This window comes from Pygocentrus nattereri, chromosome 5, assembly GCF_015220715.1.
Source record: "Pygocentrus nattereri isolate fPygNat1 chromosome 5, fPygNat1.pri, whole genome shotgun sequence".
NCBI classification, from domain to species: domain Eukaryota; kingdom Metazoa; phylum Chordata; class Actinopteri; order Characiformes; family Serrasalmidae; genus Pygocentrus; species Pygocentrus nattereri.
In genome coordinates, this window is record NC_051215.1 from 22,720,709 (window position 1) to 22,745,264 (window position 24,556).

Sequence of the window (24,556 nt, forward strand, 5' to 3'; positions counted from 1 at the left end):
TTTACACTGTAAATGTAAATTCGAAGTCATTCTTGGTGTGTTTCTGAGTGAAAATAAATGTAACTGACTAAAACTGGCGCCAATGGTTAATTTCATCCATACATTCCATTAGAATGGAAGTCCATCGACAGGTGCTGGACGACTCCTTTAAATCAGGGATAATACTAAAAAAGCATGTTGGGACACTTGTGTGGTGGGACCAGAGTGGCGATGCCCTAATTGCTTCTACTGACTGTAATGGGAGACCATTGAATAGATCAGTCAAACGGACATAAACTGCTCTGAATCTGCGTCCAGCTCACGTGTCAGTGGCCAGCACTCTAGTACAGATCGGAGAGGCTTCTTTCAGGCCTCAGCCCAGGGGAGTTCTCTGACCTTGCCAGTGGTGCTTGTAGTCGCAGGTGCGGGACAGGGCAATCATCATGGCGCTGTAGAGGGGCAGGATCATGGCACAGAGGCGCCAGCTGCGTCCGCGCCCGCTGTCTGTGAAGCACTGCAGCTTGCCCGCCAAGTAGAAAGAGGTGAAGCCCAGGCCAGAGAATGCAACTGTGGGGAAAAAAAGAGAAACGAGTGAAAAGAATGTAAAGATTCAAAAGAACTACTTCAGGGACAGAACTATTTCAGACGGCTGCATATTTGATGCAAACGTTCTGATTTCAGAACCTACGGTGCCCTGCTGGTGACATCCTTTATAAATAAAAAGTAAGGCATGGGAATGAGATGATTAAGTCGTGGCCATGACTTAGTAAGACGTGGGAATAAGATGATTAAGTCATGGCCCTGACTTATCTCATTCCCATGCCTTACTAAGTTGTGGCCATGCATAATTTTTATATATACAGGATGTCACCGGCAGGGCTCCGTTTAATTAACATTAAATATCTTGTCTTTGTAGTGTATTCAATTGAATATAGGTTGAAAAGGATTTGCAAATCATCATATTCTGTTTTTATTTGTTTTACACAACGTCCCAACTTCATTGGAATTGGGGTTGTAGAATCTTCATCCAGTTGGAAACTAATGCAACTGTTTCCAAATGTTCTTTAAATGTTCGTGTTTCTATATAGAACCTTTTTTTACTAAAGAACCACTGAAGCACCATCGTTTTAAGTGTAGCTGGTTTTAGCTTCAGTCATTTTTTGTTTTCTATTAAGGATTTTTTATTATTTTAACTGTTTTCATTCTTATGATTCTTCAAAAGGTTCTTTAGTCAAATAAATGGTTTTGTAAAGAACCCTGAACACCCTTTGCATGATTAGTTCTTTGCATGGTGAAAGGTTCTTCAGATCGATGGAAAATGTGCATGGATGTGTTATAGTCAGTTCTATGTAGAACCTTTTGGAAAAGGGTTCTTCTGCTGTTCCAGGCTTGATGTCGTAACAATAGAAGAACCCGTTTGGATGCTACATAGATCCCTATTTCACAAAGGTTATATACAAAACCATCTACAGCAGATTTTCCATGAATCTGAAGAACCATTTCATCACGGAAAGGTTTCTTTGAGTGTTCTTGGTTCCGTAAAGAACCATTTTCTTTACTAAAGAACAGTTGAAGCACCAACAGCTGGTTTTGGCGTTGATTTTTTATTTATTTATTTATTTTTGTATATTTTTTATAATTTGTTAAATTGCATTTTATTTCAATCCTTGTTCTTTATTATATTATATGCTCACATACAAAGCTGTAACTGTCCTTGAATCTGAAATATAGTCAATATATTGTTTCTTACCAAAAAAATGAGATGTTCTGTTAGAATCTTCATCCAGATGAAAGCTAATGCAGCTGTTTTCAATATAATGTGACTATGTTTCTCTGTGTAGGTTTGTCTATGTACTCTGCCAGATGTGCATTTTGTTATTGTATACATTAGGTTATATTTTTATATTTATTTGTAGTTTTCATATCAGCTGTTTTTAGGGTGTCTTTTAACATTAGCCCTTTGTGCTAACACTGGCTCATATACAGCTCTGTTAATACTGTTTATGAACAGACACTTTCCTAGATAAATAGTAAATACACAACACAGGCACATTTTCTAAGACACTTATCCTTCTGGGTCATGGGGGAAGCTGGAGCCTATCCCAGCTTCCCATGCTTGGACGGAAGGCAGGAAACACCCTGTACAGGTCGCCAGTCCATCGCAGGGCCAAATCGTAAATAAGTCACTCTATTATTTCACTGTTAATACAGTACAATCACATCACAGATTTTGGCTTTGTCCCTGGAAAATCTGCCCCCAGGGTAGTTGGTGAGCATGCATGTCATTGTTGGTCATAGTAAAAGGGATCAGCATGTAGAATTGACGCTTTCTCTGAGTTTCCTATCACTGTATAAAAGAAGTCCCATGCTGCCTTTATTGTTGTAAGTTTCAGCCTGTGTATGCAATCAGAATGTAATTTGTATCATTATGTAAACTTATTGATTTCTTTCATCACAGTAACAATAAAAGGCAAATACAGTGTGAAGCATATTGTCACTGTCCAAAAATAAAAAATAAATAAATAAGTGTCAGCCACTCTTTACATTGTGCGGAAATTTCATGCTGAATCTCTTTAACCTTTGGACAGTGAAGATTACTTGCTTGTTTACTGAAAGTGGTAGTTTATACAACCTTTTAGAAATAAAGGTTCTGTGCAAGTACATTTTTCATTCATCAAGGTACAAACAATATAAATGTTCCCTCAAAGGTACAGCAGTGGTTTTAAGGTCTGATTGTGAAGTTTTTCTAGGTGAAAAGTTTGTATTTGTACCTTTCCATTACCGAAAGTTGTAAAACAGAACAGTAAAATAAAAGCTTGGAGGCGAGACGGGGTGTGTGTAGAGTCAGTACAGCTTAGAACAGATCATTTCAGTGGATTATGGTTCAGTTATGTTCCCTGACTAAAGGTATTGAGATAGAGCCTTGAGGTTCCCACCCCAGTGATAGGTTAGGTCCTTTATTTCTAATAGAGTTCCACCATTAAATTCCGTCTTTGTGGCATACATTTCTTTGCAGATTCATATAAACTGACCACAGTATTGATAAATCATTTTACCACAGATGAAGAGTGGCCTAAATGTGCGAAACAGATGCTTTCTTTGCTCCAGACTGAAGGAATAAGGTCTGTTATGGTGTCGTGGACATCCACGCTGCTGTGATCAGAGTCAAGGTCTCGGAACAAAGGCATTTCCGTAAAGCAACAAATGGAGCTGAACACTTCCTCACTGTACGTGTTCTCAGTAATTCCTCACTTCACAGCCATCGCTGATGTGCCATTCTCCCTGGAGAGTTGAAGGCGATGGACAGATTTCCCAGGGTTCTTGTTTTTCCCACAGCCTGTTGCCCTGGAAACCTGAGGCGGCGTAGACGAGCTTGTTCTTGCACTCCTGACCGCAAACCCGCACATTAGCCATGCCTTTTGATGAGCTTCACTGGCTGGCTCATGCTGGAAAGGTGGTGGTGGTTCGGTGCCCTGGTGTGCGTTAACTCTTTAAACTGCTTATAGCCACTGTGCTCTCTGGAGAGGGAACAGGTCTCAGAATTCCTTTCTTTTACTGTTTTCATGTTTATTTAATAGGAACCGATACATGAGCATAACAAATCACAGAATTGCTGAATGCCCCAGATGTCACATCTGTAGTGATTTGCTGATTTGCAATGTTTGTCCTTAAAATGGGCTTTTATGCATACATGAGACCTGAGACCAGGGTTGTCAGATTGTCAAAATCAGAAAATCAGAGTGGTTCTAGTGTACTATTTGTTCTGCCATTGTGTAACACAAATAAAACCATATAAAACCAGTTATTTATTTACTCTGTCTCCTGTAAGAGCGCTGTCGCCTCACAGCAAGAAGGGCCTGGGTTCGATTCCCTGGCCGGGTGATCAGGGTCCTTTCTCTGTGGAATTTGTATGTTCTCCCCATGTCTGCGTGGGTTTCCTCTGGGTACTCCAGTTTCCTCCCACAGTCCAAAGACGTGCAGTCAGGCCAATTGGACATGCTGAATTGCCCTTAGATGTGACTGTGTGTGTGATTATATGTGTCTGTCTGTCCACCCTGCGATGGACTGGCGACCTGTCCAGGGTGTATCCTGCCTTCCGCCCAATGACAGATGGGATAGTCTCCAGCAACCCCTGTGACCCTGAGGGAGAAGCGGCTTAGAAAATGTGTGTGTGTGTGTGTCACACCCTGCCATTACCCTCAATCCAAACATTACTGTACAAAACAGCATACTCAAAATAGCAACTACACCACTGATGGTGCCTAATTTGACTAATTCAACATGCTTTTTATGTGCTGTATACATGGCTATGACACAGCTGCATAACACACCTGCCTCTCAACAGAAAATCGAGAGACCTACTTCAATCACATTTAGAGCGCGGGACTGGGCATTTTAATATTTGGTTGAGAGGACCGACCAGACACCCGACAGCTGAGCTCAAACTGGACAACAATCCTACCTGAGACAAAGCATTAAACTTGTCTCTTGAACCCACAATTTTAGACATTAGGTATAGGGATGTTATCCATTCATGTTGTCAATACTGAAATCACTATTTGTTTTAGCTCAGGAAGAAAACACAGGCTATCAATGCAGTACAACACCACTTATGCTTCAGCAGAACTATAAAATATTATGGATTTGCTTATATTTTTTCAGCTTTACTGGAGTTTGCCCAACCAGTCCACATGTGCTTTGTGGATCTGGAGAAGGCATTCGACTGTGTTCCCCGGGGTATTCTGTGGGAGGTGCTTCGGGAGTACGGGGTACATGGCTCTTTGCTACGAGCCATTCAGGCCCTGTACATACAAAGGTGGAGTTTGGTTTGCATAGCCGGCAGTAAGTCAGACTCGTTCCCAGTGAGAGTTGGACTCCGTCAGGGCCGCCCTTTGTCACCGATTCTATTCATAATTTTTATGAATAGAATTTCTAGGCACAGTCAGGGGATGGAGTGTGTCCGGTTTGGTGACCTCTGGGTCACATCGCTGCTGTTTGCAGATGATGTGGTCCTATTGGGGACATCAGGCTGTGAACTTCAGCTTTCGCTGGATCGGTTTGCAGCCGAGTGTGAAGCGGCCGGGATGAGAATCAGCTGAGCCATAAGGCAAGGCTCTCGATTTACGAGTCAATCTACGTTCCCACCCTCACCTATGTCATGAGCTTTGGGTAATGACTGAAAGAATAAGATGGCGAATACAGGCAGCCGAAATGAGTTTCCTCCGCAGGGTGTCTGGACTCTCCCTTAGAGATAGGGTGAGAAGTTCGGTCATCCAGGAGGGACTCGGAGTAGAGCCGCTGCTTCTTCATGTTGAGAGGAGCCAGCTGAGGTGGTTCAGGCATCTGGTTAGGATGCCTCCTGGACGCCTCCCTCTGGAGGTGTCACAGGCAAGTCCACCTGGGAGGAGACCCCGGGGAAGACCCAGGACACGCTGGCGTGACTATATCGTCCAGCTGGCCTGGGAGCGCCTCGGAATCCCCCTTGGAGAGCTAGTGGAAGTGTTTGGGGAAAGGGAGGTCTGGGCCTCATTGCTTAGGATGCTGCCCCCGTGACCCGAACCCCGGAGAAGTGGAAGATGGATGGATGGATGGATGGATGGATGGATGGATGGATGGATGGATGGATGGATGGATGGATGGATGTTTACTAGGCTAACAAGTGTTGTTAGCCAAGTCCAGTAACAGTGGAAATAAATTTCTCTAACATCAACAACTAACATTATAAAGACTTAAATAGTGGGTGGAGGAAAGACGCCAGGGGCAGATGTGAAGACGGAGAGCTTTCTTTTATTGACACTTATACTCAACGAAAACACTTGGCTTTTCAGCCCACAAAATAAGACCAGGCTCACTGGGTCATTTTCTTTTCTTTTCTCTTTTTCTAGTTTAGTTCAACTCTATCTAGTTAGATCAGCTCTGCTCTCACATCTTCACTGGTCTCCTTTTCTCTCAGGGCTCTGCCACATACTGAAGGAAGAGATGTCTATATGTAGTCTGGCAGAAACGAGGCACAAGTGAACATCATCAGCTATTTAGCCCGCTGATTCAGCCTTCTCTGTCCCACATATATGTGTACTGAGTGTAAGAGTCTTAAGGTGCATCACTGATGAAATTTAGCTAACTGGCATGATAGTTATTGTACACATTTATATTATTTAGTTAAACAGCTCAATTATACGTTGTGGCTGTATTTTAAATAATTGACCAATAATGAGGAATAAAGTAGCATTTTTCAGCAAATCTTTTTTTTTCTGTGTGTGTTTTGTTTTTCCTTTATTTTATATTCATTGAGAACATATATGGAGTGCTATTTATCAAACCATCGCCACACCACAGTTTCAGTCTCCATTTATCAAATGCTTTAGCCGAGCGTGCTGTCATTATTCCTCCTAATAAACAGACACATGTTCAGCTCTGTCTCCTCATTATTCACCACTATCACTGGAATATTGTACCTCACAAGTTTTTATAAACATTAACACATGAAGGTAATAAGAGGGACGGTGGATTTTATGTCTGCAGTGTCTGGGCTTTTAAACGACATTAGAAACAAAAAAGCCTCACAAGTCAAAGCACCGTTTTCAGCGTAGATAAATGTAGCATCATTATGATGGTTAGAGCTCAGTAAGCAGCTCCAGCCATGCACGATTAGACATGCAGAGGTCTGCATGAAATAAAAACTGAACTCTATGAAATCACAGAAACTGACAATAATTTGATGTATGACCAGTAAAATGAAAAGAGGTGAAAGAAAAAGTGGAATACAAAGGCGGCCTTAATACATCAGTGAAAACATTCCCCTGAACTGACAACCTGCAAGTGCACAAAGAAGTGCTTTGATGTGGGTGTGAAATCTCTATAGCGTACTGATGCAGTGTGAGGCGTGAGGCAGCAGCCTGGATCACAAACCCATCTGACAGCTTTTCCCTTATCAATACTGCGTGTTTGCACTGATAGTGACTATGTGTGAAAGCAACGCAGCCTATAAGGTGAATCAGTGAACTTATTAGACAGTGCAGGTAGAAACTACATTATTTGTTCAGTATGATTCCATTATAACAACAAAATGAGCTTCTTTTCTCAATGTACAGTACATACACTGACTGGCCAATTTATTAGAAACCCCTACCTTGCTGGTGTATGATTAGAGACAACAGCTATTCACTGCCATGTACAATGTATGTTAGTTGTCCTCTAGCTCTGAGATCTTTAAATCCAGACTGTAAAATCAGTTTCCAGTCCTGGGTTTTGTAATCACTAGTCGGCATGACAACAGTTGGCCAATCAATTACACCTAAAACTGGCTACCAGTGACTCCAAATAAATGAGATTCCAGGAAAAAGTCAAACACTAACCACATCCTCATGGATCACATTCTGATCTGTAACTTTACAGGAGAAGGAAAAAACCTACTTTAATTTTAATGTAAGTCAATGGAACCAGAGTTTTTTCAAGTCATTTTGAGCCATTTCTTTTAGTCCATTCATCATGAAATTTGCAAACAATGTAAAGGGCAACAGGCGTCTTCAAATGATGTCAAAAACTGAAAAATGACAAAAACTGGAGTTTTCTTCCAACAACAGCGATATGCAGCATGGAAGCTTTGAGGGTGCTAAATGTTTAAGCAGTAAACACTATAATCATTCAAATGCTGTAAATGTGCCCTCAAAGGTAGAACAATGGTTTTAATCCTATGGGGTCCACAAATTCACAAGGACCACATCAATGTGGCCTATTACCCAACTTTCTTTGATACATAGGTGGGAGCCACTTTTCATAACCTGATGTTTTAAACCTAAACAATAAAACAAAAAAGCCCGGCGACAAGACGGGGTGCGTGTGTCTCTCCCCTCATTATAGTGTAACACATTCTGTTTGATGAGAATTTAATAAATAATAATGAAAACCGGCCAATCATAATTGTTCATATATATATTCTGCATTTATTTATTTATTTATTTGCCTTTTTTACACACATTTCTCTCAAATTTTAGTCTTTGCCAATTCTGCCCACCAGTCCAGCTGTTGCATACTCCGGTCCTCCTTTTCACTATGTTGGTCAGACATCTGTAAACATACCCCTCCCCATCTCTTCAGTAATGTCTTCAGTACCTCTAGTTAGGGAACATAATTGTATCATATTGCATTTCAGCTCATTTTTTTTAAGTTGTGTTGACTCCACACACCCCTTCTCGTCTCCAGGCTTTTATAGTATTTTTTTAGAAAATTAGGCAAGGTCCCCACCTGTGTTTCAAAGAATTTTGGGTAATAGGCTGCTGCTGAGTCCACATTGAAGTGGTCCTGATTGCACCTTTAACGGTACACTATGGCCCAATCCCATTTCACCCCTCACCCCTACCACTTAGCCTTAGCCCCCCATATTGCATGGTCACATGTAGGTGTAGGGTGTCCCAACTGTTGTTGTGATAGAGGGGTCGGGCGAAGTGTTGGGGCTACATGACCCTCCAAACGCTGATGTCTTGGTAGCTACCAAGCTAAATTTCTAAAATTCGTACAAGAAGCTGGAGAATATCTGACTTCAGCTTCATATCGCTGAAGAATTAGTGGTGGGTGATAATAAATAATTGCCCCCCTCTTTGACAGCATATGATGTCCTAAATGTAACTAAAGTCCAGCAGTGAGGAGCTGAACTTTGGATGACTACACAGCAGTGCTAGTAGCTGTTAATGAAGTGATGCTCTTTTTATTTGAGGGTCCCATTTCAGAGGGAAGGTTTCAACCACTACTGCTTGTGACTCAGTTTAAAGGGGCAAGGTGACACTCAAAAACAGTTGAGTAGGGGTAAAGAGATGTCCAAAAGGTTGCATACATGCTTTTTCTCCTCTCTCTATTCCTCTCCACCATTATAGTGACCTTCTGCTTAGGGAGATATAACAGTTGATAAAAATGTCCTTAGTACATTTGATTATTTTTAAAGTTTAAAAAACAATATCGAGCTGCTTTGGATCTCAAAACTGGCCTACTACTCTTCAAAGAGGCCAACAGTTTGATACAAAAGTGGTTCGGCTCACTATAATGAGATGTAGCATTAACTTTAAAGTGCAGGACTACTGTAGCTTTTAAAAACAGGTAAATGAAATAAAGAAATACAGACTCTAAAACAAGTACATATGTGTTTACTCTGCTCAAATTATCACAGAACTGTATGTATATATATATATATATATATATATATATATATATATATATATATATATGTAAATGTATGAGGGTGTGTATATGCATGTCTAAGTTTGAGCATCCTTTCAGGTAGTGCACCTGAATTTCATTGTAGGTAAACATGCAATGACAATAAAAGGAATCGAATCCAGCATAATCCAATCTAATGTAACCTAATGTTTTAATCATGTTTTACACTTCTGCTCTCCTACTTCATTTTTATTTGAATTTACATTGTTTTTTTATTTGTAAAGCACTTTGAATGACCGCAGTGTAAAGATGTTATATTAATATATTAACTTGCCTTATTATTATTACTTTTAGCAGCTACTGTCCTGATAAGAGGGGATGCTTCAGTTCCATCAGCACCCTCACTCCCTGCTTCCCTGATTGGCAGTTCAGCACATGTATGACAGGAATCCAAGAAGGACTGAAGCTGTTCTTAAGGCAAAAAGTGGTGATGCTACTCAGATATATATAGTAGAGAACAGTGGGGGTCTTTGATTGAGCAGTCAACACTGGGCTGCCTATCATTTCCACTCAGACACACAGAAGTGCTGGTCTAGTTTCAGAAATGTGCCTTGGACACGAGTCCTGTCTTATCTACCATGTCAGCAACAGAGCTTTTAATGATGTCTCATGTAACCCGTTAAATTGTCAGGGCCAATCAGCAGACCCCACACTTCTATAACATAAGAACAACTCAACCAATTTGCATTGACATCCCTATAGTTACTGAACAAGTCTTGGAACTTAATAAGGCTGGGATTTTAAGGGGTTAACTCAATAAAAACTGCCTTCAGAGTAGCTGGTTAGCATGATTGTCCATGCTAGCCAATAAAATGGATCAGAATGTGGAACTGGAGGCTGCTGATTGCTATTGCATTTCCTATCCCTCTATTAAAGAAGCTCTATACTGCCTTTGCTTTTGGATGCATTGTGAGCACTGATTATTATTAATATGCTTCAAGAAGGAATGGTGATCAACATGTGAAGTACAACCCCTATTCCAATGAAGTTGGGACATTGTGTAAAACATAAATAAAAACAGAATACGATGATTTGCAAATCCTTTTCAACCCATATTCAATTGAGTACAATATTTAATGTTCAAACGAGTAAACTTTATTGTTTATTATTTAACAACTGAATATACAATCCCAATTCCAATGAAGTTGGGATGTTGTGTAAAACAAATATAAACAGAATACGATATTCAATTGAATACACTACAAAGACAAGATATTTAATGTTCAAACGGATAAACTTAATAGTTTTTTGCAAATATTCACTCATTTTGAATTTGATGCCTGCAACACATTCCAAAGAAGTTGGGACAGGGGAATGTTTACCACTGAGTTACATCACCTTTCCTTTTAACAACACTCAATAAGCGTTTGGGAACTGTGGACACTAATTGTTGAAGCTTTGTAGGTGGAATTCTTTCCCATTCTTGCTTGATGTACAACTTCAGTTGCTCAACAGTCCGGGGTCTCTATTGTTGTATTTTGCGCTTCATAATGCGCCACACATTTTCAATGGGAGACAGGTCTGGACTGCAGGCAGGCCAGTCTAGTACCCGCACTCTTTTACTACGAAGCCACGCTGTTGTAACACGTGCAGAATGTGGCTTGGCATTGTCTTGCTGAAATTAGCAGGGATGTCCCTGAAAAAGACGTTGCTTGGATGGCAGCATATGTTGCTCCAAAACCTGTATGTACCTTTCAGCATTAATGGTGCCTTCACAGCTGTGCCAGTTGCCCATGCCATGGGCACTGACACACCCCCATACCATCAGTCACGGTACTTGCAGAGATTTCTCCAGATTCTCTGAATCTTTTGATGATATTATGGACTGTAGATGATGAAATCCCTAAATTCCTTGCAATTGCACGTTGAGAAACGTTGTTCTTAAACTGTTGGACTATTTGCTCACACAGTTGTTCACAAGGTGGTGAACCTCACCCCATCCTTGCTTGTGAAAGACTGAGCCTTTCATGGATGCTTCCTTTATACCCAATCATGACACTCACCTGTTTCCAATTAACCTCTTCACCTGTGGAATGTTCCAAACAGGTGTTTTTGAGCATTCCTCAACTGTCCCAGTCTTTTGTTGCCCCTGTCCCAACTTCTTTGGAACATGTTACAGGCATCAAATTCAAAATGAGTGAATATTTGCAAAAAACTATTAAGTTTATCCGTTTGAACATTAAATATCTTGTCTTTGTAGTGTATTCAATTGAATATCGTATTCTGTTTATATTTGTTTTACACAACATCCCAACTTCATTGGAATTGGGATTGTATATTCAGTTGTAAGTTCAAATGTAGGCTAGTTGTAACATAAGTGGCTGTGTCCCAATTCAGGGGCTGCATTTTGTCCAGCAACCTAGACACCTGAAGCGCCAGAATGCAACTGCACCATTTGGCTGATGCTCTTATCCAGCGCAACTTACAATGTGATTATTTTACACAGGTACATGTAAGGTGGTATTAGGAGTCTTGCCCAAGTAAACTTATTGGTATAGTGTAGGGTGCTGACCCTTGTGGGAGATTGAACCCCTAGTTGCTACTAGTTAAGACATGACTTACAGATTTGTGGTGCAACAAAACTAAGTAAAAGGAATTTCTGAAACTAATTCATGTAACTAAGGACTCAGTAAAAACTTAACGACAAAATTGAAGCATAAACTTAAGCAAATATGATGCATCCTAGTCCTGTTTACTTATAAAAGTGGTCATTTCTGTCAAACAAAATAAAAATCGAATTCTTACGTTTCCCAACAGCTTTGTGCAATCACTTGGTCCAACTTTATATTAAGTGTCTCTAATAACTATGTAGTTACATGTGAACAATATATGCAACAAAAGTGTTATTACTAGTGATTTAGTCACTGTTGTAGATGGGTTACAGAAGTACACCATATGTAATTACACATGTGTATCAACTTCAGTTACATAGGTACAGTGCAATTACAAAGTAGTAATTATATAATAGCATTTAATGTGATGTGATTAGGTCACCTTGTTACCACACAGTTATTCCACAGTAATTATGTAAAACAACGCAACATTATTGTAAAATTTACTTCTGATTTGTAGTGTGTGAAAAGAATATAATAATTACATGAGGCAATATTGAAAATACACTTGTGTAATTACACAGGCTGTACTTCTGTAATCCATCTGTAACATTGCTTAAATCATTGGTAGTTACAGTGTTGTTACACATGTTATTGATGTGTAACTACACAGTTATTAGAAACACTGCATATAGAGTGGGAACAATTACTTTTATAAAGGGTGAAAGCAGATTTAAAGGCAGAAAGGTCTTTTTTTGGCATTAAAGTTTTAAAAACTGGTGCTATATTGTGCCTTATGTTTCAAAGTCATCTAATGGACCAGCAAATACTTAATAAACACTCCTTTAAGGCCTAATTTTCAGACGTGCACATTAATCTCTTCCTGTGGGAGCCACCCACTGTTTTTCCATCCCCTGTTCATTATCAATCCAACCCTTAGGAAAGCATCTCGCATTACTTGATAACTCAGGCAAAAATTAACTGTAAGTAAAAGACAGCCATTAAGGACTGGGGGAGCTCTCAAATGTGTTTAAATGGATTCACAATAGCGTGTCACTCTCTTGAATACCAAAACTGAAGGAGCAGTTCTGTGCTGTTCTTCTGCCCTTTCCATAGTCACTGCCACCGACACTGACACTCCAGGGCACTGAGACAGCATCGCTGCTAAGCCAGCAAATCACTGTAGCATATAAAGGCAGAACTTCCCTAGAAAAATAACATTTACGGCATTTGGCTGACGCTCTTATCCAGAGCGACTTACAATTTGATTATTTTTACACAGGTAGGCGGAGGTGGTGTTAGGAGTCTTGCCCAAGGACCCTTATTGGTATAGTGTAGGGTCTTTGCCAAGGTGGGGATTGAACCCCAGTCTACAGCGTAGAAGGCAGAGATGTTACCCACTACACTAACCAACAAGCACGCCAGTGTTTAGTTTTAAAGAATGAATTCTGCTCTACTTTATAAATAACTATTATTGGCAGTAGAACTGTTAGCACCCTAAGCTGTATTTGTATAATCATTGTTGTTATTGTTGATGGTCTTGATTTTCTGACTAACAATCACATTTTGTAGAGATGCATCACCATGGCAACTTATTCTGAATACTTAACCTGTTACAGGGCTGAATAGTTTCAGGATTTCTGATTAAAAACAACTCTTGGACCAATCAGAAACAGCCTTCTGCCCTTCAAAAAATGTTATCTTGTCAAATGATCTTCGAGTCAATATATAAACTTTGAGACAGTATTAGGAATATTATTAGATTATATAAACTATTTCTAGACATATTTTACTTTTTAAGTCATTTTATCAAGTAAATTCTAACTATATTAGGAGATAAAATTGCTTATTTCAATCATTGCTAAAACAAGCAAAATTAACTGCCAATATTATGAGATACTTTTAATAAGCTTACAATAATCTCAACATGAGACTACATATACACTGCAAAATATGGTATATTTTCAAGTAAAATAATCTTAAATCTATAAAAAAATTATATTTCTTCTGCTGAGATTGTTGAAAGCTTAATTTAAGATTATTTACCTTATTTCTAGACATTTTTTCATTGGTTTAAGGAATTTTTAATAAGTAGAAATTGTCACTATATTGGCAGAAAATTTTGCATGTTTTAAAAAATGTGCTTGAAACCAGCAATATTATCTGAGGTAATTTTACTTAATAAATTCATACTAAAACAAGTAAGAAATTTCAAGAAATAATAGATAAACTAGATAATCTTATAATTTATTATAAAATTAAGTGCACAACCATCTCAAAATGAGAAATGTTAGATATATCGACTAGATTTAAGATCATTTCACTTGACAAGATAACATTTTTTGACAGAGTTGGATCAATTTATGGTCACTTTGCAGGTCACTTTTATCCTTTGTGATGTTTGTGGTGTCATTCATGTGAAAAATTGTCTTTTTTTTTTATTTATTTTTTTTATTTTCTTTTAAGAGCAAGACCAAAAACAAACATATCACAGCATTAATTACAAGAAAATAGAGAACAGCACTGTCTATGCTCAAAATTCCCATTTTCTCCCCCAAACATTTTGGTCCACCCCCAATCATACCAACCCACAGAGGAGCAAAACTGAATAACATAATGAATTGAGTCTGTAAAAAAAATATATATATATTATTAATAATAATAAATAAATAAATAAAAAATCAAAACAAAAATGCACAGAAAGGAGAAAAAATATATATAATTAAATAAATAATAATAATAATAATAAAACAATAATAATAATAATAAATAACTTAAAAAAAAAAACACACACAATTGTGAATGAATCTGAATTATAGTAGTCCTTCAAGTTCAGTCAGCCGGCAATGTTGAAAGCGAATCAACATAGGAAAGAAAAGAGTTCCACTTGGTGTAAAATGAGGCGGTGTTACCTTTCAGGGTACATGACATCTTTTCCACTTTGAGAAACTGCAGTACATCTTGAAGCCAAAAAGCAACATAAGGAGGTTTTGAAGATTTCCATAGAAAAAGAATACGGCGTCTAGCCAGTAAGGAGGTGAAGGCCAAAACCTGTGCTTGCCCTCGAGTAAGTGAGGGTAATTGAAGAGAAAGGCGAAATATTGCCACCATAGGACAGATATCTATTTCCACCTCCAAAACCTTGGACATGATATCAAAATAACAGTTCCAAAACCTCTGCAAGACTGGGCAATAAAAAAACATGTGACTCAGATTACAAGGAGAAATTGAACACCTATCACACTGATCATTGACTAAGTTGGGATAAAATTTACATAATTGAAATTGCATTCTATGCAAAACCTTAAACTGAATGAATTGGAGCCTTGCGCAGGGTGAACAAGACTGCACCACATTAATCGCTCTAACCCACCATTGATCGGAAAGAGAAATGCCCAACTCCTTTTCCCAAGCACATTTAATTTTACACACATCAGGTACATCTAAATTTAGAAGAATCAAATACACTCTAGATATAAGCGATTTATTGGAAGGATCTAAAGACAATAAATCATCCCAAGGCTGCCTTATAGGGCAGCCAGGGAAGAGAGCTAAGGCACAGTGTCTGATCTGGAAATACCGGAACAGATGCGAAGAGGGCAGGTTACGCTCACAAGCCAGCTGGGCAAAGGTGCAAAAGGTCCCATCTTTAAAAAGGTCACCAAAAGATGTTATACCCCTCTTGTGCTAAGTAAGAAAGGCAGTGTCAGAAAGAGATGGGGAAAATAAATGATTATTCAAAATAGGCATTAGCAAAGAAGGTGTTAAGAATTTAAAATGGCATCTAAACTGACACCAAATACGAAGAGTGGAAATCACCACTGGGTTTTTGGAAAAGTTTTTAATCTTAAGTGGTAAGGGAGAGGTGAGTAGAGCAAGTGGAGAAGATGAGACACAAGTTTGAGTCTCCAATCTGCACCACAATAACTCTGGAGATTGAAGCCAATTAAGAATTTTATGAACATGTGCTGACCAATAGTAGAATGAGAAGTTGGGAAGGGAGAGGCCTCCATCAGATCTGAATCTCTGTAAAATTAATTTACTCACTCTGGGAAGCTTGCCATTCCAAATAAAAGAGATAATAAGCTGATCCAAATCTTTAAAAAACTTTTTAGGTAAATATAAAGGAATAGACTGAAACAAAAAAAGAAACATTCATCTTTACAGCATTAATTCTGCCCAACAAGGACTAGGGAAGGGATTTCCACCTCTGCAAGTCCAATTTAAGTTTATTCAATAAAGAAGTGAAATTATTGCAAAAGAGAGATGGTAGGGTGCGAGAAACATGTATCCCCAGATATTTAAAACCAGTTGGAGCCAATTTAAATGGTATAGTGGAGTAGTTAAATTTCAGGGCCAATGCATTGACTGGATAACACTCACTCTTCTGCAAATTTACTTTATATCCTGAAATTAAGCCAAATGTGTTTAGCAGAGAGAGAATTGATGGGAGAGATGAGGCGGGGTCAGTCACATATAATAACAGATCGTCAGCGTACAACGATAGTTTCAGCTCGACACCAGCACGTACAATACCCCGAAAAAGTGGAAGGGATTTCAAAGCAATAGACAAGGGCTCAATAGCTAAAGCAAACAATAAAGGTGACAATGGGCACCCCTGTCTTACCCCACGCTTCAACGAAAAATACTCAGAGCGGACACCATTTGTATGCACACTAGCTTGGGGAGCAGTGTATAAAAGTCTAATCCAGGAAATAAATTTATCTCCGAATCCAAATTTATGCAGCACTAAAAATAAAAAATTCCACTCGACTCTGTCGAATGCTTTTTCTGCATCTAAAGAAATAACTAATTCAGGAAAAGAACAAGAATGTTCCATAAATATATCATTCAAAAGCGTCCGAACGTTGAAAAAAAGCTGACGCCCCCTAATAAATCCATTTTGATCATGTGAAACAACCCCGGGAAGAACACGCTCCAGTCTCAATGCCAGAGCCTTGGCCAAAATCTTTACATCTACATTCAAAAGAGAAATAGGTCTATATGATGCACAGAAATCCGGGTCCCTGTCCTTCTTAAGAAGAAGTGAGATAGAAGCTTGAGTCATCCTGTGTGGCAAAGTTCCAGAGGATAAAGACTCCTCAAAAACCGCTAAAAGAACAGGAGCCAATTTGTCAATAAACTTTTTAAAAAATTCAATAGGGAACCCATCTGGACCAGGAGCCTCATTTGTCTGCATAGCTTTAATAGAAATCCCAATTTCTTCTAGGCTCAGAGGTGAATCAAGAGATTCTGCATCTGGCAGATCCATGATGGGAAACTCTAAGCCATCCAAGAAGGCAGACACCTCATCGTCAGACGCAGCTTCCGATTGATAAAGTTCAGAATAAAAAGATTTAAAAACTGCATTAATGGACAGTGGATCCGAACACAGCTCACCCCCCGGACCATTTATTTGAAAAATCGATCGAGAAGCTGCACGTCTTTTTAACTGATGGGCCAATAACCTAGAGGCTTTGTCACCATATTCATAGTAACTGCTGCGCGCATGTAAGTGGAGGCGCTCTGCACCGGAAGTAGTAAGAAGATCAAATTTAGTTTGAAGATCCAATCGACGCTTCTGCAAAGCGAAAGTTGGGTTGAGTGCATTGAGTCTATCAAGCTCAGCAATTTCAGTCATCAGATCCTGCACTTCATGTTTCTGCATCTTGTTGGAATAGACAGCGTAGGAAATAATCTGCCCTCGTAAATAAGCTTTAAGGGATTCCCACAAAAGAGAAGCTGATGTAGAATCATTTTTGTTGTTGATAATAAAATCGTCTATAGAAAAATTGATAAATGAATTGAAGGCAGGATCCAACAACAGCAGCAAATTAAATCTCCAGGGTGGTGGGACAGAAGGACGGTTAGATAACTTCACATTGACAGTTAAGGGGGCATGGTCAGACAACACAATAGGATGGTAATTAGATGAAATGACCCTTGAAGAGAGAAAGCTATCAAAAAAAAAAAAATCAATCCGAGAATATGTTTTATGTGGATGAGAATAGAAAGAAAATGTTTTAGCACTAGGATTATGAGCTCTCCAAGGATCAAGAATAGCATTGTCAGTTAAGAAATCAAAAAGCACTTGAGACGTAGCAGAGTGGGTTATCATGGGAGGGGCTGAATGATCTAAAACTGGATCCATAACACAATTAAAATCTCCACCAAGTATCAAGAAATGAGTATTCAGAGATGGTATCGAGCTGAGTAATCCTGTCATAAAGTTTGGATTGTCGAAATTGGGGCATAAACATTCACAAGCAACACAGGGGTATTAAATAGATGACCTTGCACAATCAGATACCTGCCATTCACATCTGCAACAACATTCCCAGGAACAAACTGAATTCCCTTTTTAATCAAAATTGCAACTCCTCTGGTTCTAGAATTGAATTTAGAGTGAAAGAACTCACCAACCCAAGAGAATTTCAATCTAAGATGATCCTCATTCCTAAGGTGTGTCTCCTGTAGAAATACTACATCAGCAGTTAAATGTTTCAAGTGATTAGATATCTTCAACCATTTAAGTGGAGTATTTAAACCTCTAACATTCCAAGTCAAGAAACTTAAAGGGAACTCACCTAACACTGTCTTAAAATTAGGACCAGTCATTTATCATACAATAAATGTGAACCATCGTACAGGCCAACTGAGAGGAAAAAAAAAAAAGGGCACATCAACCCACCCATCCAAAGCATGACTCCCACCCCCCACCCTACTTCCAAACAGACTCCAACGGGAGTCAATCCCAAATGAACAACACTTCCGAAAGAACAGCTCAGTGCAAGTATAGACTTTTAGTAAACCCCACAGAACAAGCAAATTTACAACATATTACAGTGTCTCATGGTGCACCCCATTCAATCAATTATTCTTCTCAAACATTTCCATTAATTTCCGTTGTAATTATATTTATCACTATTTATGTACCTATTTATGTTTATCTCCCCTCTCCCTTCCCCACTCCATCCACATATTTATTCACTTTCAAAAAGCAATGCATGGAGAGGATGTATGCAAAAGGCAGGATGAGAGAAACAGTCAGTCACCCAGGCATTGTAGAAATGAAGCGCTCAGCTTCAGTAGGAGAAGTGAACTCCCGCGATTCGCCCTTGTATGTAATACGAAGTCGAGCTGGGAAAAACATACCGTACTTGACCCCGTCCATTGAACGAAGTTTTCTTCTGATTGTGTTGAAGGCTGCTCTCGCCTTGGCCACTTTGGAGGTGAGGTCAGGGTAGATGGACAGATTCATATCAGAAAAAGTGATTCGCGGACGAATCACATCTACGCATCTATGCAGCCGGTGTCTCTTCCGGCTCTGGTTGGAATGACGTGCCCATTATGGAAAAATACAGTGAGAGCTGTACTGAGAGTCTCCACTATAGGACGTTCCCTGTTTCCCACTAAGCGCTTAGGTTTAAATATACTATACCCTCTATACCCTCACTCTCGTACTCCCGCCCACCCGACAGGGCTGGGTCGGTTCGCTCTGAACACTAAGGTGATCTCGACAACCAGGCAGAGGTCCAAAAAAGATTAATTGGACTTACCTGGGTGAAGAGAACACGTCGGAGTCACCATTTGAAAGGACCGGCCGTTTTTGGTCCGTTTATGGAGAGGAACCAGAGAGCGGATCACCTGTCCTGTGGAATCTCTGAGTCTCAGCGGGCATGCCCGGTGCAGGAAGACAGAACCACTCTCGTAATCAATCAAAGAGTTTATTAAGTCTTCTGCACAAAGAAAGAAGGGCACTCCTTCTTTTATACAAACACGTCCTGCTCTGTTGCGTACAAGCAAACAGGGTGGACCCAAATAAGTTGTCTAACAGTCATGAAATGCTAAGCTGACAGAAACACACTCACGGACCACCGGAACTGCCCAAGGGAGGGGGGCTTCTGCTCTGTGTACAATAATCTTACCTACAAAAGGGAACAAATGGTTCTGGACGGAATGTTGTCCCGATAAGAGGAGCAAGTTGTTTGTGCAAACTGCCAAGGACAGCAGCTATACTTGCTGCAAAGTCTGCTTAGAGCAGAGTTAGAGCAGAGTTAGAGCAGAGTTAACCCTTTCACCTTGCCTCTCTGAGAATCCGAGCACAGTCCTCAAAATAGTGTAACCTCACTATTATTGGACGAGGAGGCCCATCGGGTTTTGGCCGAGGCGCCAAAGAACGGTGAGCTCTGTCCACAAGTGGGCTTTTTTCCAAAGAGAGGGCTTCCCTCAAAAGCTCCGACACATTGGAGTTGGGCAAAATGAATCGTGGATCACCCTCCGGCACGCCGATAATCCTGATGTTCTGACGACGCGAACGAGCCTCCAGGTCCTCGCATTTAGCATCGACTCTGACGAGCTCACTGGAAAGGGACTCAACTCTCGCCCTGAGTCCCACAACCTCATCCGAGAGTGCCGACAGGGAGGTTTCAACTTCAGAAACGGTGCGCACGACTGACCCGAGCTCCGCTCTCAGCGACGCGTTGTCTCGGAGAAGCTCAGATTTCATCTCCTGAAGCTCCGTCTGAAGTTTGGAATGATAATCCCTGGAGATAGAGTGGAACTCTGCTGTAAGTGCATGCGTGAGCTCCGAGGTCACCGCTTGTATGATGTCCGATTTTAGAGCTGCGAGCTCTTTGGCGAGGTCGGGGGAAGCGGGCTTCTCTCTCGGAGGGGATGCAGCGCCCGAGGCCGAGGAGGCCGCAGTAAGAGCGGGGCCGATGAGAGGCTGAGAGGAAGCCAAACTTTTACTCGCTTTAGGCGGCATGGCGACGAAAACAGACACAGCAAAACGAGTGAGTAGACTAAAACCAAGGCTCAGTCGCGAAAAAAAGGAAATTAACAGTGCACCATAAGTAATAAACAACCTCGCTCTGCGGAGTTCACGTTTTCCACAACCTACGCCATACTGCCCGAAACCGGAAGTCGAAAAATTGTCACTTTTAACACAAGAAACAAATCCTACAACATATATATTTGCAGAATATAAAGCAATTCATTCATTTTCTAAGCTGCTTCTCCCTCAGGGTCATGCCGGAGCCTATCCCAGCAGTCATTGGGTAGAAGGCAGGATACACCCTGGACAGGTCACCAGTCCATTGTAGGGCAGACAGACATACACAATCACACCCAAGGGCAATGTAGCATGTCTTTGTACTGTGGGAGGAAACTGGAGAACCCAGAGCAAACGGGCATGTAGACACAGGGAGAACATGCAAACTCCACACAGAGAGGACCCTGGTCACGGAATCAAACCCAGGCCCTCCTTGCTGTGAGGCAATAGCCCTACCCACCATGCCACCCTGCTGCCCTGCCGCCCTACAAAGCAATTATTTCTCCTAATTAATTTTCTTTTCCTATATATTTTTACTGTTATTTTCTAGCTTGGTTTTTTTCTTTGTTGAAATATAACCTGCTTGGCTCGCTGACTGAGTGAAGTGTTTCACGTGTTTTATTAGTTGTTTGTTGTGAATGTCAGTGCTTTCATGTCCACACATGAGGATTAATCAAAGCAAGTATGTAAACCTGGAATAACAGAGGACACTGTTCATCACTGTCATGAAAAGAGCTCATTAAGGCGGTGTTTGTGTTGTGAAGCTGAAACTTCACATTGCAGGACAAATTGGTTTCTTCTATCTGTCTTCTAGACTGACTCTCCCATCCAAAACTTAGCAAGCCTATTGGTGATGAGTAGCTTATAGGACTATCACGCTTTATTTCACAACAGTGTTCCACTTTTTAGTAATTATAGCATGAAGAAAATGTCACATTAGACTCGGCTGACCTGGTCAGCAAACTGGTCACAAGCTACAGGCTGCAGCGGTAATATTCAGAGACAAGATGAGATCTTGTAATGAAGCATTCACTGTAAACTACAGCATACAAAGTCAAAAATATGGGCAACAAATTACTGTATGGCGCTGTTCATGAGGCCTACATAAGCTTGTCATGACAACTGATATAAAGCCACATAAATGTTTATAAATGCTTATTCCAACAGGTGTAATTCACTTTTAGAGGTACATTTGCCAGTTTTGATCAAATTTAGCTAAAATTTATGCAGGTGTCATGTAGCCTTATAGACAGTACTCCAGAGTAAAGCGTTACCAAAATATGTCACCTCAAGTTTCAAGTTTAGTTGTCATTTGCACAACATGTCAGGACATTTATGCTTTGAAATGCTTGTGGTGAGGCTCAGCTAATCTGTAACGCAGAGCGATGAAGTGGACGCATACGCTGAGATAAGCGAGATTTATTAAGGGCAAATCCAGGGTCAAAGTCAAGACAGTCCAGGGTCATAGAGCCAACACGGATAGATCAGGGGGCAGACATGACATAAACCAGAATAAACACAGCAGACCGAGACCGAGACATCAAACAAAGACCGGCAAACACAGGGCTTAAATACACAGGGATAACGAGGGTCAGGTGAAAACAATCAGGGGAGGAGTTACCAAACAAGGGGCAGGACTTAAACCAAAACAAAACGCACTGGGAGGGGCCAATCGTGACATAATCACTCTACAGAAAGTAAATAAGTAAAAGATAAAAATACAAGAAAAACCAACTGAAATATAATAAATATACACAGAATGTGCAGAAAATATACACAAAATATAGAGACAATATACATTTTAAAGTGGCTTAAGTGACTCAGTGTTATTGTTCTTTAAAGTGGCCTTTTAATGTTAAGGTGTTATTGTTCTTTAAAGTGACTTAGTATTAAGTTATTGTCCATAGCAGAGATGATACAATAATAATACTGACAGAGTGAGTGAGTGAAATGGTAGTTGGGGACGGACCCACAACTTCACAGCTTGTTCAGAAGCCTGACAGCAATCTAATCTGACCTGCCGATGTGTATGAATTCCAATCTGAATCAGATTTGAAACTACCTGCAAATGTGATGGCTGAGAAACCGGGTTTGAACAGCATGTCTGAACAAGAATCTGTCTAAAGCCCAATTTGAGCTGGATTCATTTTTACCAGAGAAGGTCCGATATTGTAATTTGTGTGTGATTTGACTGGGCAATTCATACAGGATAAAGAATCTGTGTAATCTTCCCAAATTCCCCCAAATAACCCAGGCCAAAACATCATTGTGCAATATGTTTGTGTCAGTATTACACATCAGGCACAACAATTCCCAATGAAAACATGATGATTTGTGAAACAATGATTTGTGCAGCTAAACAGCACATAGACTAGCATTAGACTGGTAAAGTGGGTTTGTTCAGCTTACAAAATGCCCTGCTCTGTGCGAGGTGCTTTCAAATACATTACCTCTTCTTGGAATTTGCTAAACACATGGATTTCAGTAGTCTCATCATAAATTAAAGGATTTAAGAAGTGGGTCAAATTAAGCTCCATTTTAGCTGTTAGCCTTGTCTTCAGGTTGCATAAAGGAAAAAAAGTTAAGGTACCATTTTCCATCACCTGATATTGTTATCACATTACTGTGATGATTTGAACAGGACTATATAATTATAGAAGATATAATTATAGAAGATAATTCACTCCAGAAGGATTACTGAGCAGGCTAAAAAACAACTATGTACATTTCAGATTCATACTGGCTGAGTTGAGGCTGGTATAGTGTAACAATTCTACACTGTGGACTGAGGTTCAATCCCCTGCCTGGGCAGCACCCTACACTATACCAGTAAGAGTCCTTGGGCAAGACTCCTAACACTACCTTTACTTACCTGTGTAAAAATAAATTCTGTAGTCACTTAAATTATAGCACCTACACAGATAAAACTAATCCAGCTTGAATAGGGCTTAAGCTTAATACACTTGGTGACAGAGACCTGTGGGTATTCCACAAAGCAGGATATTAGCTAGACAACCTAAGCCCAAAGTCAAGCCTGTCCAATAGGAAAAGAGCTGAGGGACATTAGGTAGCCATTAGGTAGTCACCAACGTTGGGCTTAAGTTATGTGGCTAATTGAGAAATGCTGCTTTGTGGAATACCCGCCTGGTCATTATGTGTGTGTGTTTTGTATCCTATTAACAAAGTATAAAATGTCCTAAATGTCAACATTCAACATTTGTGACACTATTGCCATATTTGTGGTTAATAATCACATTTTCCCCCCAACATTTACTTAAACTTTGTTAAACTTCTGTCACACATTCTGCCAGTCCTCAGATGGACAAGAACTGCATTCCCCAGAAACCACTGGGAATCGAGAGGTGGAGCTATTTCCCTTACGCTTACAATCAGACTCGAACTCCATTATCCAGACTTCTCAGCAAAGTCACTTGACTCCAGAACGGTCCTTGTCCTCAAGTCCTTCAAGTTCATCTGAGTACTAAATATCTTCAGCTGTGTATTTGTCATATGACGTGTTAGATTACAACTTCTAATAGTAAGTTAATAAAACAACAACCAAAGTGTTACATATAATTAAGTTATTATGTGACTTATTTGGCAGCCACGTTTATTCATTTTCAGTCAAGGTTAAACATCTAATTCTTTGTAACAGTGAAGCAAATTAGCTCCACTGCGCAAATCTCAGCTGTGTACACATTAATTAACCAATATTAACCAATATGGTTTCAATATTTGATAAAACACCTGCTAGACAGCGAAAAAGTCTGCAGCATTAAAAACTCTGCTCCCACAGCTTGCTCTGTCTTGGTTCTGAATTTATAATCAACTGACTCTTCACATCAACCTCGCCTTCCACCCAGATATTCGAGTGTGGTCCTTTAAACAAAAAGGTCAACGCATGGCAAAATCAGCCCACACACCTGAAAGAAGTCCATGTTTTGAACCGTATGCACTTGAGAGTTTATGCAGGTTGAAGCCA

The 24,556-nt window shown here is 40.0% G+C and overlaps 1 protein-coding gene across 1 annotated transcript in view; it reads right to left on the reverse strand.

The window, feature by feature from the left end:
* Positions 1-24,556, reverse strand: part of plpp4 (phospholipid phosphatase 4) — a 163,029-nt gene that overhangs the window by 17,457 nt on the left and 121,016 nt on the right. The window contains exon 6 of the mRNA XM_017694051.2: positions 376-546. Coding sequence (XP_017549540.1) covers positions 376-546 — 171 coding nt within the window. The remainder of the gene's footprint in view (positions 1-375; positions 547-24,556) is intronic.